Source organism: Salvelinus namaycush, chromosome 8, assembly GCF_016432855.1.
Source record: "Salvelinus namaycush isolate Seneca chromosome 8, SaNama_1.0, whole genome shotgun sequence".
NCBI classification, from domain to species: domain Eukaryota; kingdom Metazoa; phylum Chordata; class Actinopteri; order Salmoniformes; family Salmonidae; genus Salvelinus; species Salvelinus namaycush.
In genome coordinates, this window is record NC_052314.1 from 45,066,124 (window position 1) to 45,081,579 (window position 15,456).

General features: G+C 44.4%; 1 protein-coding gene across 1 annotated transcript in view; it reads left to right on the top strand.

The window, feature by feature from the left end:
* The window catches only part of LOC120052723 (lysophospholipase D GDPD3-like), a 32,848-nt gene that overhangs the window by 9,090 nt on the left and 8,302 nt on the right, over window positions 1-15,456 (top strand). Inside the window, exons 3-8 of the mRNA XM_038999803.1 lie at window positions 5,317-5,452; window positions 5,698-5,743; window positions 7,840-7,958; window positions 9,311-9,400; window positions 9,595-9,728; window positions 9,993-10,052. Coding sequence (XP_038855731.1) covers window positions 5,317-5,452; window positions 5,698-5,743; window positions 7,840-7,958; window positions 9,311-9,400; window positions 9,595-9,728; window positions 9,993-10,052 — 585 coding nt within the window. The remainder of the gene's footprint in view (window positions 1-5,316; window positions 5,453-5,697; window positions 5,744-7,839; window positions 7,959-9,310; window positions 9,401-9,594; window positions 9,729-9,992; window positions 10,053-15,456) is intronic.

Here is a 15,456-nt window from a genome sequence, read left to right on the forward strand (position 1 = left end):
GCTTCTAGTTATATCCGGCTCTGTTTTTATTCGATATAGGCTTTAAAGACATCATAATCTTGTTATTTTAAACCGATTTATATCAGTTTATGTCAGTATATTGCGATTTTCGGGCATTTCATTTTCTGCCGTTGTATTGAGTTGGGTATCTCTCTCTCGCATGCCATTGTGTACTGCTAATTGCAACGTGGAAGAAAACATTCTCCAACCCAGCAACGATTCTTTTGGCCAAAGGACACCTTTCCCAAGATTCTGATGGGAGTTCAGCTAATAGTAAGAACTATTTATGCTGATAATTCGTTGTTCTGTTGAAAAAGTAAAATGCATAAGACGCCATTATTTGCCGTGTAGCCTTGCGTTATCGCACCCTGTATTGCACCCTGTATTGCACAGTAACGTTAATTTTAAAAATGTAATTCAGCGATTGCATTAAGGACTAATTTGTCTTTCAATTGCTGTCCAACCTGTATTTTTTTAGTCAAGTTTATGAATAGTTTTCGATAAGAATAGGTGTCTTTCCAAGATGGCACCGGACAGATTGCTTGAGTATTTGGACACTATTTTCATTGTATAAGCACGATTTGTGCCGCTAAATATGCACATTTTCGAACAAACTCTATATGCATTGTGTAATATGATGTTACAGGACTGTCATCTGAAGAATTCTGAGAAGGTTAGTGAAAATTAATATATTTTGGTGGTGAATACGTTATCGCTATGTTTGGCTGGAATCAATGCTGTTGTGTGGTTTGCTACTGTGCTAAGCTAATATAACGCTATATTGTGTTTTCGCTGTAAAACACTTAGAAAATCTGAAATATTGTCTGGATTCACAAGATCTGTGTCTTTCAATTGCTGTACGCTGTGTATTTTTAAGAAATGTTTTATGATGAGTAATTAGGTAATACACGTTGCTCTCTGTAGTTATTCTAGTCGAGTTGTGATGGTGGCTGCAATGCTAAACTATGATTTATACCTGAAATATGCACATTTTTCTAACAAAACATATGCTATACAATAAATATGTTATCAGACTGTCATCTGATGAATTTGTTTCTTGGTTAGTGGCTATTTATATCTTTATTTGGTCGAATTTGTGATAGCTACTGATGGAGTAAAAAACTGGTGGAGTAAAAAAAATGGTGTCTTTTGCTAACGTGGTTAGCTAATAGATTTACATATTGTGTCTTCCCTGTAAAACATTTTAAAAATCAGAAATGATGGCTTGATTACCAAGATGTGTATCTTTCATCTGGTGTCTTGGACTTGTGATTTAATGATATTTAGATGCTACTATTTACTTGTGACGCTATGCTAGCCTATGCTAGTCAGCTTTTTTACTGGTGGGGGTGCTCCCGGACCCGGGTTTCTGAGGAAGTAGAGGTTAAAGTCTATCCAGCTTCAGTTTGAAGTGTTTGTGTTAGCTGTGTTGTTGGCTAGCTCCTCTGAACAACAGTGTCCTGATGAGAGAGCACATTTTCTATGCCAGGCGAAATCGCGCCTCATTAGCTCATTGTTATGGTTGTATCCAAATAGATTACACTAGAAAGCAACTTAAACAAATGCAAATGGAAGCTACTTTGCTGTTATTTTGGCTGCACTGTTTGACGTGACTGTAAGTTAGCCGTAGTTGGCTGGCTAGAATTCAAGGGATAAAAATGTTGCCAGCCAGTATGGGTATGGAACATTTAGAACGAATGACTAGAACAATTTAGAACAAAAAGACTGAACAACTGGGTCGAGTCTCTGGCAAACGAACCGGCTTGGGGTGCAACCTTAGATTTGTGTCGGGACTATATCTTGTGGAAGGATGAAATAGTTTTAATAAATTCATCAAAATAAAGTTGAAAGAAAATATGTCAATCATTATTTGAATATGTAGGTAACCCGTTGTTCAAAAGAGATAATGCCCTCGAAGCCGGTGTTGGAAGGGTATTGGCACAGTTTGCCGGCCCTCGACGAACACCCGTGCCAATATATCCTCCAAACACAGGCTTCTCGGGCATTATCACTTAACTGAATCAGGGGTGTGAATACAGTACTTATGTAAATTTGATATTTGAAAAAAATTAATGAAAACATCTTTTAACTTTGTTATTATGTGTAGATGGGTGACAAAAATATATTTAATCCATTTTGAATTCAGGCTGTAACACAACAAAATGTGCAATAAGGGGTATGAATACTTTCTGAAGGCACTGTAGGTCCATTATATTTTTGACATTGGTTTCGATTTGATTTTAGTCATTTTAAAGTATGTTTATTTTATTTTTTTGTATTTTTTCTCAAACCACCCTTAAGCTGGATTGGGCCCCCTCACGGGCCAGATCCGGGCCGTATGTCTGACAACTCTGAGCTAGATTAGATTCAATCAGATCAAGCATTAACATGCGCTAACCGACACCTGCATAGTTGGTTTCAAATCGGTGAGCAGCTGCTCGTGTGGTCATTGTCACAAAGCCACACCCGTCCCACTCACGTTACAAGTTCAGAACTAGAAAATGTAGGCTATATAGAAATAATGAAACTCAAATTAAAAATCATCAAACTAAATATTTCAGCCTAATTGATGTGTAGCTTTTTATTTTTTTAATTTTTTTAATTTCACCTTTATTTAACCAGGTAGGCTAGTTGAGAACAAGTTCTCATTTGCAACTGCGACCTGGCCAAGATAAAGCATAGCAGTGTGAACAGACAACAACACAGAGTTACACATGGAGTAAACAATAAACAAGTCAATAACATGGTAGAAAAAAAGAGAATCTATATACAATGTGTGCAAAAGGCATGAAGAGGTAGGCAATAAATCGAATAATTACAATTTAGCAGATTAACACTGGAGTGATAAATCATCAGATGATCATGTGCAAGTAGAGATACTGGTGTGCAAAAGAGCAGAAAAGTAAATAAATAAAAGCAGTATGGGGGGTGAGGTAGGTAAATTGGGTGGGCTATATACCGATGGACTATGTACAGCTGCAGCGATCGGTTAGCTGCTCGGATAGCAGATGTTTAAAGTTGTTGAGGGAGATAAAAGTCTCCAACTTCAGAGATTTTTGCAATTTGTTCCAGTCGCAGGCAGCAGAGAACTGGAAAGAAAGGCGTCTAAATGAGGTTTTGGCTTTAGGGATGATCAGTGAGATACACCTGCTGGAGCGCGTGCAACGGGTGGGTGTAGCCATCGTGACCAGTGAACTGAGATAAGGCGGCACTTTACCTAGCATAGCCTTGTAGATGACCTGGAGCCAGTGGGTCTGACGACGAACATGTAGCGAGGGCCAGCCGACTAGGGCATACAGGTCGCAGTGGTGGGTCGTATAAGGTGCTTTAGTAACAAAACGGATGGCACTGTGATAAACTGCATCCAGTTTGCTGAGTAGAGTATTGGAAGCTATTTTGTAGATGACATCGCCGAAGTCGAGGATCGGTAGGATAGTCAGTTTTACTAGGGTAAGTTTGGCGGCGTGAGTGAAGGAGGCTTTGTTGCGAAATAGAAAGCCGCCTCTAGATTTGATTTTGGATTGGAGATGTTTGATATGAGTCTGGAAGGAGAGTTTGCAGTCTAGCCAGACACCTAGGTACTTATAGATGTCCACATATTCTAGGTCGGAACCGTCCAGGGTGGTGATGCTAGTCGGGCGTGCGGGTGCAGGCAGCGAACGGTTGAAAAGCATGCATTTGGTTTTACTAGCGTTTAAGAGCAGTTGGAGGCCACGGAAGGAGTGTTGTATGGCATTGAAGCTCGTTTGGAGGTTAGATAGCACAGTGTCCAAGGAAGGGCCAGAAGTATACAGAATGGTGTCGTCTGCGTAGAGGTGGATCAGGGAATCGCCCGCAGCAAGAGCAACATCATTGATATATACAGAGAAAAGAGTCGGCCCGAGAATTTAACCCTGTGGTACCCCCATAGAGATTGCCAGAGGACCGGACAACATGCCCTCCGATTTGACACACTGAACTCTGTCTGCAAAGTAGTTGGTGAACCAGGCAAGGCAGTCATTAGAAAAAACCGAGGCTACTGAGTCTGCCGATAAGAATATGGTGATTGACAGCGTCGAAAGCCTTGGCCAGGTCGATGAAGACGGCTGCACAGTAATGTCTTTTATCGATGGCGGTTATGATATCGTTTAGTACCTTGAGCGTGGCTGAGGTGCACCCGTGACCAGCTCGGAAACCGGATTGCACAGCGGAGAAGGTACGGTGGGATTCGAGATGGTCAGTGATCTGTTTGTTGACTTGGCTTTCGAAGACCTTAGATAGGCAGGGCAGGATGGATATAGGTCTGTAACAGTTTGGGTCCAGGGTGTCTCCCCCTTTGAAGAGGGGGATGACCGCGGCAGCTTTCCAATCCTTGGGGATCTCAGATGATACGAAGGAGAGGTTGAACAGGCTGGTAATAGGGGGTGCGACAATGGCGGCGGACAGTTTCAGAAATAGGGGGTCCAGATTGTCAAGCCCAGCTGATTTGTATGGGTCCAGGTTTTCCAGCTCTTTCAGAACATCTGCTATCTGGATATGGGTAAAGGAGAAGCTGGAGAGGCTTGGGCAAGTAGCAGCGGGGGGGGGGGGGGGGGGGGGGGGGGGGGGGGGCGGGGCTGTTGGCCAAGGTTGGAGTCGCCAGGAGGAAGGCATGGCCAGCCATTGAGAAATGCTTGTTGAAGTTTTCGATTATCACGGATTTATCGGTGGTGACCGTGTTACCTAGCCTCAGTGCAGTGGGCAGCTGGGAGGAGGTGCTCTTGTTCTCCATGGACTTTACAGTATCCCAGAACTTTTTGGAGTTAGAGCTACAGGATGCAAATTTCTGCTTGAAAAAGCTGGCCTTTGCTTTCCTGACTGACTGCGTGTATTGGTTCCTGACTTCCCTGAACAGTTGCATATCGCGGGGGCTCTTCGATGCTATTGCAGTTCGCCACAGGATGTTTTTGTGCTGGTCGAGGGCAGTCAGGTCTGGAGTGAACCAAGGGCTATATCTGTTCTTAGTTCTGCATTTTTTGAACGGAGCATGCTTGTCTAATATGGTGAGGAAGTAACTTTTAAAGAATGACCAGGCATCCTCAACTGACGGGATGAGGTCAATATCCTTCCAGGGTACCCGGGCCAGGTCGATTAGAAGCTTGTATCACACATTCCAGTGTTGGAACTTGTAAACATGGCTACATGGGATTTCTACTAATGTGCCAATGTCTGCAATAAGTATGATGCCCGGGAGCCACTTGTGGGTTGACAGCTCTAATGCAGTTCCACCTACGACACCTTCAAAACAACAGTTATGCGGGTGTCGGCATTTAATCTAGCCCCCCTCCCCCCTCTCAGTGCGGTGGAGCAGGGTACAGGAATGCTGGAGCTGGACTGTCACCTGACCCTGGATGGTCATGTGGTCGTGTCACATGACGATAACCTCCTGAGGCAGACTGGCCATGATGTCACCATCTCCTCCCTAAACCTAGAGGTCAGAGGTCAAATGTATATTAAAACTATAGAAATAGAATGTAAAACTCCCCTTGATTGTTGCTTGAACTCTTTGTTACCATAGCTATTCTGACCTTAATGTGTATGTATTATAATGTGTATACATGTAGGCCCCTTTTATAATCTGTTCCGTAAACTGTTTGCGCTTTTATAAACTGTTCCATACAGAAATGAGACAGTTCATTCATTTTGTAGTATACAATATGAATTGTGTTTTCTTCTCAGGACTTACCCTTGTATAAGGACAGACTGGAGGTCACGTTTAATGAAGGTATCCACTGTAACACATACACACACATACACTACATGGCCAAAATTATGTGGACCCCTGGTCGTCAAACATTTAATTCCAAAATCATAGGCATTAATATGGAGTTGATCCCCCTTTGCTGCTATAACAGCCTCCACTCTTCTGGGAAGGCTTTCCACTAGATGTTGGAACATTGCTGCAGTGACTTGCTTCCAATCAGCCACAAGAGCATTAGTGAGGTTGGGCCTCGCTTTGTGCACGGGGGCATTGTTTTTGATTTTAAACTTTTTAAATTTTTCATTATTAGTTAAAAAAAATAAAAAATTAACCCCTTTTTCTCCCCAATTTCGTAGTTAGTCTTGTCTCATCGCTGCAACTCCCGTACGGACTTAGGGAGAGGTGAAGGTCGAGAGCCGTGTGTCCTCCGAAACACAACCCAACCAAGCTTCTTGACACAATGCCCACTTAACCCGGAAGCCAGACGCACCAATGTGTCGGAGGAAACACCCGACACCTGGCAACTGTGTCAGCGTGCACTGCGCCCGGCCCGCCACAGGAGTCGCTAATGCACGATGGGACAAGGATATCCCTGCAGGGCAAACCCTCCCCTAACCCGGACGACACTGGACCAATTGTGCGCCACACCATGGGTCTCTGAGTTGCCGCCGGCTGCGACCGAGTCTGGACTCGAACCCAGAATCTCTAGTGGCACAGCTAGCACTGCGATGCAGTGCCCTAGACCACTGTGCCAATCGGGAGGTCCGCACGGGGGCATTGTTATGCTGAAACATGAAAGGGCCTTCCCCAAACTGTTGCCACAAAGTTGGAAAGGGGGAAGCACAGAATCGCCTAGAGAATGTCATTGTATGCGGTAGCATTAAGATTTCCCTTCACTGGAACTAAGGGGCCTAGCCCGAACCATGAAAAACAGCCCCAGGGCATTATTCCTCCTCCACCAAACTTTACAGTTGGCACTATGCATTCGGACAGGTAGCGTTCTCCTGGCATCTGGCAAACCCAGATGTGTCCGTCAGGCTGCCAGATGGTAAATTGTGATTCATCACTCCAGAGAACGCGTTTCCACTGCACCAGAGTCCAATAACGGTGAGCTTTACACCACTCCAGCTGATGCTTGGCATTGCGCATGGTGATCTTAGGCTTGTGTGTGTCTTCTCGGCCATGGAAACCCATTTCCAGACGAACAGTTATTGTACTGATGTTGCTTCCAGAGGCAGTTTGAAACTTGGTAGTGAGTGTTGCAACCAAAGACAGACGATTTTTTACAGGCTATGCGCTTCAGCACTCTGTGGTCCTGTGAGCTTGTGTACCACTTGGTGGCTATGCCATTGTTGCGCCTAGACGTTTCCACTTCACAATAACAGCACTTATAGTTGACTGGGGCAGCTCTAACAGGGCAGAAATTTGACGAACTGACTTGTTGGAAAGGTGCCACATTGAAAGTCACTGAGCTCTTCAGTACGGGCCATTTTACTGCCAATGTTTGTCAATGGAGATTGCATGGCTGTGTGCTTGATTTTATACACCTGTCAGAACAGGTGTGGCAGAAATAGCCAAATCCACTAATTTGAAGGGTGTCCACATATACTTTTGGTGATGTAGTGTGTCTCAATCAGACAGACAGCGTCATTGCATCAATGCTGCGTAATAAATTCAATTTTTTTCATGATGTAATCCGAAGTTTTTTGTGGCTGTGTGTGCAGCAAAAGTTCCACATTCACCTTTTGCTACTGTTTCTGTCAAGTCTAAGCATACAATTTTATGCATACGTTGCACCACACAACACACTGCAACTACCTCTGCAACTCAATGCTGCAAGGCAAACGCAGCTTTCCATTGGAAATTCATGTACTTCTGGTGTACCAAAATACAATGACGCTGTCAGCCTAATCCAGGCAATACACACACAGAGACACACACACACACACTCATCCACCATACTTCTCTGACAGAAGTGGGTCAATGGCATAGACAAATGCTCCTTGTGAGGTTTCGCACCAATGTGTATGTGCGTATATGCGTGCATGCATGTGTGTATTATCATGACATTCACTACCTCACCCTTCTCCCTCCCAATCTTCCTTCCTTTCCCACACCAGGCCGCTACAGCACCGGAACAGACAGGAAGTTCACCCTGTTGGAGGAAGTGTTCAGGAAGTTCCCTAAGATGCCAGTCAACATCGAAATCAAAGAAGACAACAGCTTGCTGATGGAGAAAGTACAGGACTAAGCAGAAATGAATCAAATCCAACTTTATTTAAACTTTACACTTTACATTGTTTTAAGGTGACCCCATTGAGCTAAATCCAATCAAATTCAACTTTATAAATATAGCAGTGAGCAGCAATGAACGGGGTTCACAGGAGGACAGAAAGGACACAAGATAGTTGGATAACAAAGCAAGCACTATATCATGTAGGAACTATCTTCCTTTGTGCAATCAGTGAAAGCATTACCATGGTTATCGCTCAATACCACAAGGATGAAGACATCTATAGTGCCACCAACTGGTTCAGTGCAGCCATCTAAGGTTGCAGTGACTTTATAGTCACACAGCTTCTAAGGACATATACATTGGTTTACATACCAAATTTCATGGCCCCATGTCTATCGGTTCAGTTCTTATAGCCCTGGTGTTATATGGTGCCATCTAGTTGTGTAACGTGGCCGACTTTGAATGCAGCAACTAATCATTCTCCAATTCATTAGAGGTTAATTCATTGAGTCCATACCAAATCTGGAGTCAATATGATTTATGGTTCGTGAGAAGATTTGTGTTTTTAGCATTAGCATATGTGCTAAAGTGCATTTATAGGTACAGTGCAGCCATATTTGAATTTAACAACTAAAACCATTAAAGACTGATGTCATGAGTCTAAATATAAAATCTGGACATAATCTGACATATGGTTCATGAGGAGAAGACGATTGCAGATGTTTATGAGCATAAGCGTTCCATATGCAAAGAAGGAGTTGTTAAGTTCTCTTCTTTTTTGAGTAATCAATACCAATTTCAGTGTGGTTCATCTTACAGACGTCCATGATAGCAGTTTCAAGTTGATAGGCCATTGTGAAGTGGATTTAAATGGACACACAAAATCTGATTTTTGATTTGTCATTAACCAATCACTTAGCTTGGTGTTATTTGGACTTGTTTTTCAAAGATTTTCCAAAATTCTCAAGATGGATGAAAAAAATATCCTGACAGGCCTTATGGGTCCTCGAGGCAAATTTGTTCAGCATGAGGAAAGACACCTACGTCAAACGGGGCGGTGGATATGAGGGTTTAAATGAGACCGCTTATAACATTGCCACCTATAAGCCAATCGGTACCATTCTTTTTGACACATTTTACTCATGGTCTTTGTGTGCCAAATTAGGAAAAAAGTTACCAATCTATGCTTGAGTTATTTGACCATGTCAGGAAAAAAAGAATCTAACAATAATAGGTTTCACAGCTTCACTGAATGTTTGAGTCACAGACAACGAATAACTCCCCTCTCCCTTTCTGCCCCGGTCTCTCTTCTATCGCTCTCTCTCTCGCTCCATACCTTCTTCAATCTCTCTCAGGCGTCCAACATGGTGAAACAGTATGATAGAGAGGACCTCACAGTGTGGGCGACTGAAGACTCTACCATTATGAAAAAGTGCCGCAGAACTGTAAGTGTCAACTAGGGGAAGATACAATAAACTGAACCAGGGGTCTAACTCCAACTCCTGTCCTAGGGAGGGATATTTTCTTGCACTCGCTCAACCCACCCTCTCTTCCCTGTCCCTCCTGCTCTCTTCTATCCCGTTCCTCCATCTCTCCCTCTCCTCTCACCTCTCTCTCTGCTCTCCCTCTCTCCTTGTAGAACTCCACCATGCCCTATAGTTTCAGTATGAGACGAGGGCTGCAGCTGCTCCTCCTTTACTACAGCGGCCTGCTGCCCTTTGTACCGCTGGGGGAGAGCTTCCTGCAGTTCTACCTGCCCCGCATCATTAACAGGTGTGTGTGTGTGCACGTGTGTGTCATGTATGTTTTTTTGCATATGGGTTCCAAAGATAATGTGCTGATATAGTACCCATCTGACTTCACCATCATCTGTTATGTCTGTGCATGGATGTGTGTGGTCACATGTTTATCTTTGAGTATAGGTGCAGACGGGTGTGTGGTGACAGAGAGCTTTCTATTGTTCTTTCTCTGGCAACCCTGTGTTTGTGTATGTCGTAAATTGTAACTGTATCATATAATCTCATTCTATCTGTGCAGGACATATATTCCTGAGGAGCGTCTTCTGAAGAACAGAATGGTCATCTATCTGATAGAAAAGTGGGTACATTTACTACAGTAAAAAAGCAGTTCCCTTTCCCTACTAAAACCAACAGACTATATACACTGTTCAAAAAAAATAAAGGGAACACTTAAACAACACAATGTAACTCCAAGTCAATCACACTTCTGTGAAATCAAACTGTCCACTTAGGAAGCAACACTGATTGACAATAAATTTCACATGCTGTTGTGCAAATGGAATAGACAACAGGTGGAAATTATAGGCAATTAGCAAGACACCCCCAATAAAGGAGTGGTTTTGCAGGTGGTGACCACAGACCACTTCTCAGTTCCTATGCTTCCTGGCTGATGTTTTGGTCACTTTTGAATGCTGGCGGTGCTTTCACTCTAGTGGTAGCATGAGACGGAGTCTACAACCCACACAAGTGGCTCAGGTAGTGCAGCTCATCCAGGATGGCACATCAATGCGAGTTGTGGCAAGAAGGTTTGCTGTGTCTGTCAGCGTAGTGTCCAGAGCATGGAGGCGCTACCAGGAGACAGGCCAGTACATCAGGAGACGTGGAGGAGGCCGTAGGAGGGCAACAACCCAGCAGCAGGACCGCTACCTCCGCCTTTGTGCAAGGAGGAGCACTGCCAGAGCCCTGCAAAATGACCTCCAGCAGGCCACAAATGTGCATGTGTCTGCTCAAACGGTCAGAAACAGACTCCATGAGGGTGGTATGAGGGCCCGACGTCCACAGGTGGGGGTTGTGCTTACAGCCCAACACCGTGCAGGACGTTTGGCATTTGCCAGAGAACACCAAGATTGGCAAATTCGCCACTGGCGCCCTGTGCTCTTCACAGATGAAAGCAGGTTCACACTGAGCACATGAGCACATGTGACAGACGTGACAGAGTCTGGAGACGCCGTGGAGAACTTTCTGCTGCCTGCAACATCCTCCAGCATGACCGGTTTGGCGGTGGGTCAGTCATGGTGTGGGGTGGCATTTCTTTGTGGGGCCACACAGCCCTCCATGTGCTCGCCAGAGGTAGCCTGACTGCCATTAGGTACCGAGATGAGATCCTCAGACCCCTTCTGAGACCATATGCTGACACATGCACATTTGTGGCCTGCTGGAGGTCATTTTGCAGGGCTCTGGCAGTGCTCCTCCTGCTCCTCCTTGCACAAAGGCGGAGGTAGCGGTCCTGCTGCTGGGTTGTTGCCCTCCTACGGCCTCCTCCACGTCTCCTGATGTACTGGCCTGTCTCCTGGTAGCGCCTCCATGCTCTGGACACTACGCTGACAGACACAGCAAACCTTCTTGCCACAGCTCGCATTGATGTGCCATCCTGGATGAGCTCAATCAATCAATCAATCAAGTTTATTTTATATAGCCCTTCGTACATCAGCTAATATCTCGAAGTGCTGTACAGAAACCCAGCCTAAAACCCCAAACAGCAAGCAATGCAGGTGTAGAAGCACGGTGGCTAGGAAAAACTCCCTAGAAAGGCCAAAGCCTAGGAAGAAACCTAGAGAGGAACCAGGCTATGAGGGGTGGCCAGTCCTCTTCTGGCTGTGCCGGGTGGAGATTATAACAGAACATGGCCAAGATGTTCAAAATGTTCATAAATGACAAGCATGGTCAAATAATAATCAGGAATAAATGTCAGTTGGCTTTTCATAGCCGATAATTAAGAGTTGAAAACAGCAGGTCTGGGACAGGTAGGGGTTCCATAACCGCAGGCAGAACAGTTGAAACTGGGACAGCAGCAAGGCCAGGTGGACTGGGGACAGCAAGGAGTCATCATGCCCGGTAGTCCTGACGTATGGTCCTAGGGCTCAGTTCCTCCGAGAGAGAGAAAGAAAGAGAGAAGGAGAGAATTAGAGAGAGCATACTTAAATTCACACAGGACACTGGATAAGACAGGAGAAGTACTCCAGATATAACCAACTGGCCCTAGCCCTCCGACACAAACTACTGCAGCATAAATACTGGAGGCTGAGACAGGAGGGGTCAGGAGACACTGTGGCCCCATCCGATGATACCCCCGGACAGGGCCAAACAGGAAGGATATAACCCCACCCACTTTGCCAAAGCACAGCCCCCGCACCACTAGAGGGATATCTTCAGCCACCAACTTACAATCCTGAGACAAGGCCGAGTATAGCCCACAAAGATCTCCACCACAGCACAAACCAAGGGGGGGGCGCCAACCCAGACAGGAAGATCACGTCAGTAACTCAACCCACTCAAGTGACGCACCCCTCCTAGGGACGGCATGAAAGAGCACCAGTAAGCCAGTGACTCAGCCCCTGTAATAGGGTTAGAGGTAGAGAATCCCAGTGGAGGGGAACCGGCCAGGCAGAGACAGCAAGGGCGGTTCGTTGCTCCAGAGCCTTTCCGTTCACCTTCACACTCCTGGGCCAGACTACACTCAATCATATGACCTACTGAAGAGATAAGTCTTCAGTAAAGACTTAAAGGTTGAGACCGAGTCTGCGTCTCTCACATGGGTAGGCAGACCATTCCATAAAAATTGAGATCTATAGGAGAAAGCCCTGCCTCCAGCTGTTTGCTTAGAAATTCTAGGGACAATTAGGAGGCCTGCGTCTTGTGACCGTAGCGTACGTGTAGGTATGTACGGCAGGACCAACTCGGAAAGATAGGTAGGAGCAAGCCCATGTAACGCTTTATAGGTTAACAGTAAAACCTTGAAATCAGCCCTTGCCTTAACAGGAAGCCAGTGTAGGGAAGCTAGCACTGGAGTAATATGATCAAATTTCTTGGTTCTAGTCAGGATTCTAGCAGCCGTATTTAGCACTAACTGAAGTTTATTTAGTGCTTTATCCGGGTAGCCGGAAAGTAGAGCATTGCAGTAGTCTAGCCTAGAAGTAACAAATGCATGGATTAATTTTTCTGCATCATTTTTGGACAGAAAATTTCTGATTTTTGCAATGTTACGTAGATGGAAAAAAGCTGTCCTTGAAACAGTCTTGATATGTTCGTCAAAAGAGAGATCAGGGTCAAGAGTAACGCCGAGGTCCTTCACAGTTTTATTTGAGACGACTTTACAACCATCAAGATTAATTGTCAGATTTAACAGAAGATCTTTGTTTCTTGGGACCTAGAACAAGCATCTCTGTTTTGTCCGAGTTTAAAAGTAAAACGTTTTCAGCCATCCACTTCCTTATGTCTGAAACACAGGCTTCTAGCGAGGGCAATTTTGGGGCTTCACCATGTTTCATTGAAATGTACAGCTGTGTGTCATCCGCATAGCAGTGAAAGTTAACATTATGTTTTCGAATAACATCCCCAAGAGGTAAAATATATAGTGAAAACAATAGTGGTCCTAAAACGGAACCTTGAGGAACACCGAAATGTACAGTTGATTTGTCAGAGGACAAACCATCCACAGAGACAAACTGATATCTTTCTGATAGATAAGATCTAAACCAGGCCAGAACTTATCCGTGTAGACCAATTTGGGTTTCCAGTCTCTCCAAAAGAATGTGGTGATCGATGGTGTCAAAGGCAGCACTAAGGTCTAGTAGCACGAGGACAGATGCAGAGCCTCGGTCTGACGCCATTAAAAGGTCATTTACCACCTTCACAAGTGCAGTCTCAGTGCTATGATGGGGTCTAAAACCAGACTGAAGCATTTCGTATACATTGTTTGTCTTCAGGAAGGCAGTGAGTTGCTGCGCAACAGCTTTTTCTAAAATTTTTGGGAGGAATGGAAGATTCGATATAGGCCGATAGTTTTTTATATTTTCCGGGTCAAGGTTTGGCTTTTTCAAGAGAGGCTTTATTACTGCCACTTTTAGTGAGTTTGGTACACATCCGGTGGATAGAGAGCCGTTTATTATGTTCAACATAGGAGGGCCAAGCACAGGAAGCAGCTCTTTCAGTAGTTTAGTAGGAATAGGATCCAGTATGCAGCTTGAAGGTTTAGAGGCCATGATTATTTTCATCATTGTGTCAAGAGATATAGTACTAAAACACTTAAGTGTCTCTCCCGATCCCAGGCCCTGGCAGAGCTGTGCAGATCCAGGACAGCTAAGCCCTGGAGGAATACGCAGATTTAAAGAGGAGTCCGTAATTTGCTTTCTAATGATCATGATCTTTTCCTCAAAGAAGTTCATGAATTTATTACTGCTGAAGTGAAAGCCATCCTCTCTTGGGGAATGCTGCTTTTTAATTAGCTTTGCAACAGTATCAAAAAGAAATTTTGGATTGTTCCTATTTTCCTCAATTAAGTTGGAAAAGTAGGATGATCGAGCAGCAGTGAGGGCTCTTCGATACTGCACGGTACTGTCTTTCCAAGCTAGTCGGAAGACTTCCAGTTTGGTGTGGAGCCATTTCCGTTCCAATTTTCTGGAAGCTTGCTTCAGAGCTCGGGTATTTTCTGTATACCAGGGAGCTAGTTTCTTATGACAAATGTTTTTCGTTTTTAGGGGTGCAACTGCATCTAGGGTATTGCGCAAGGTTAAATTGAGTTCCTCAGTTAGGTGGTTAACTGATTTTTGTCCTCTGACGTCCTTGGGTAGGCAGAAGGAGTCTGGAAGGGCATCAAGGAATTTTTGTGTTGTCTGAGAATTTATAGCACGACTTTTGATGCTCCTTGGTTGGAGTCTGAGCAGATTATTTGTTGCGATTTCAAACGTAATAAAATGGTGGTCCGATAGTCCAGGATTATGAGGAAAAACATTAAGATCTACAACATTTATTCCATGGGACAAAACTAGGTCCAAAGTATGACTGTGGCAGTGAGTAGGTCCAGAGACATGTTGGACAAAACCCACTGAGTCGATGATGGCTCCGAAAGCCTTTTGGAGTGGGTCTGTGGACTTTTCCATATGAATATTAAAATCACCAAAAATTAGAATATTATCTGCTATGACTACAAGGTCCGATAGGAATTCAGGGAACTCAGAGAGGAACGCTGTATATGGCCCAGGAGGCCTGTAAACAGTAGCTATAAAAAGTGATTGAGTAGGCTGCATAGATTTCATGACTAGAAGCTCAAAAGACGAAAACGTCATTTTCTTTTTTGTAAATTGAAATTTGCTATCGTAAATGTTAGCAACACCTCCGCCTTTGCGGGATGCACGGGGGATATGGTCACTAGTGTAACCAGGAGGTGAGGCCTCATTTAACACAGTAAATTCATCAGGCTTAAGCCATGTTTCAGTCAGGCCAATCACATCAAGATTGTGATCAGTGATTAGTTCATTGACTATAACTGCCTTTGAAGTGAGGGATCTAACATTAAGTAACCCTATTTTGAGATGTGAGGTATCACGATCTCTTTCAATAATGGCAGGAATGGAGGAGGTCTTTATCCTAATGAGATTGCTAAGGCGATAGATAAGTAGATAAGATGAGAGCACCCCTCCAGCTAGGATGGAGTCCGTCACTCCTCAGCAGGTCCTGTTTGTGGGTGAGTCCCAGAAAGAGGG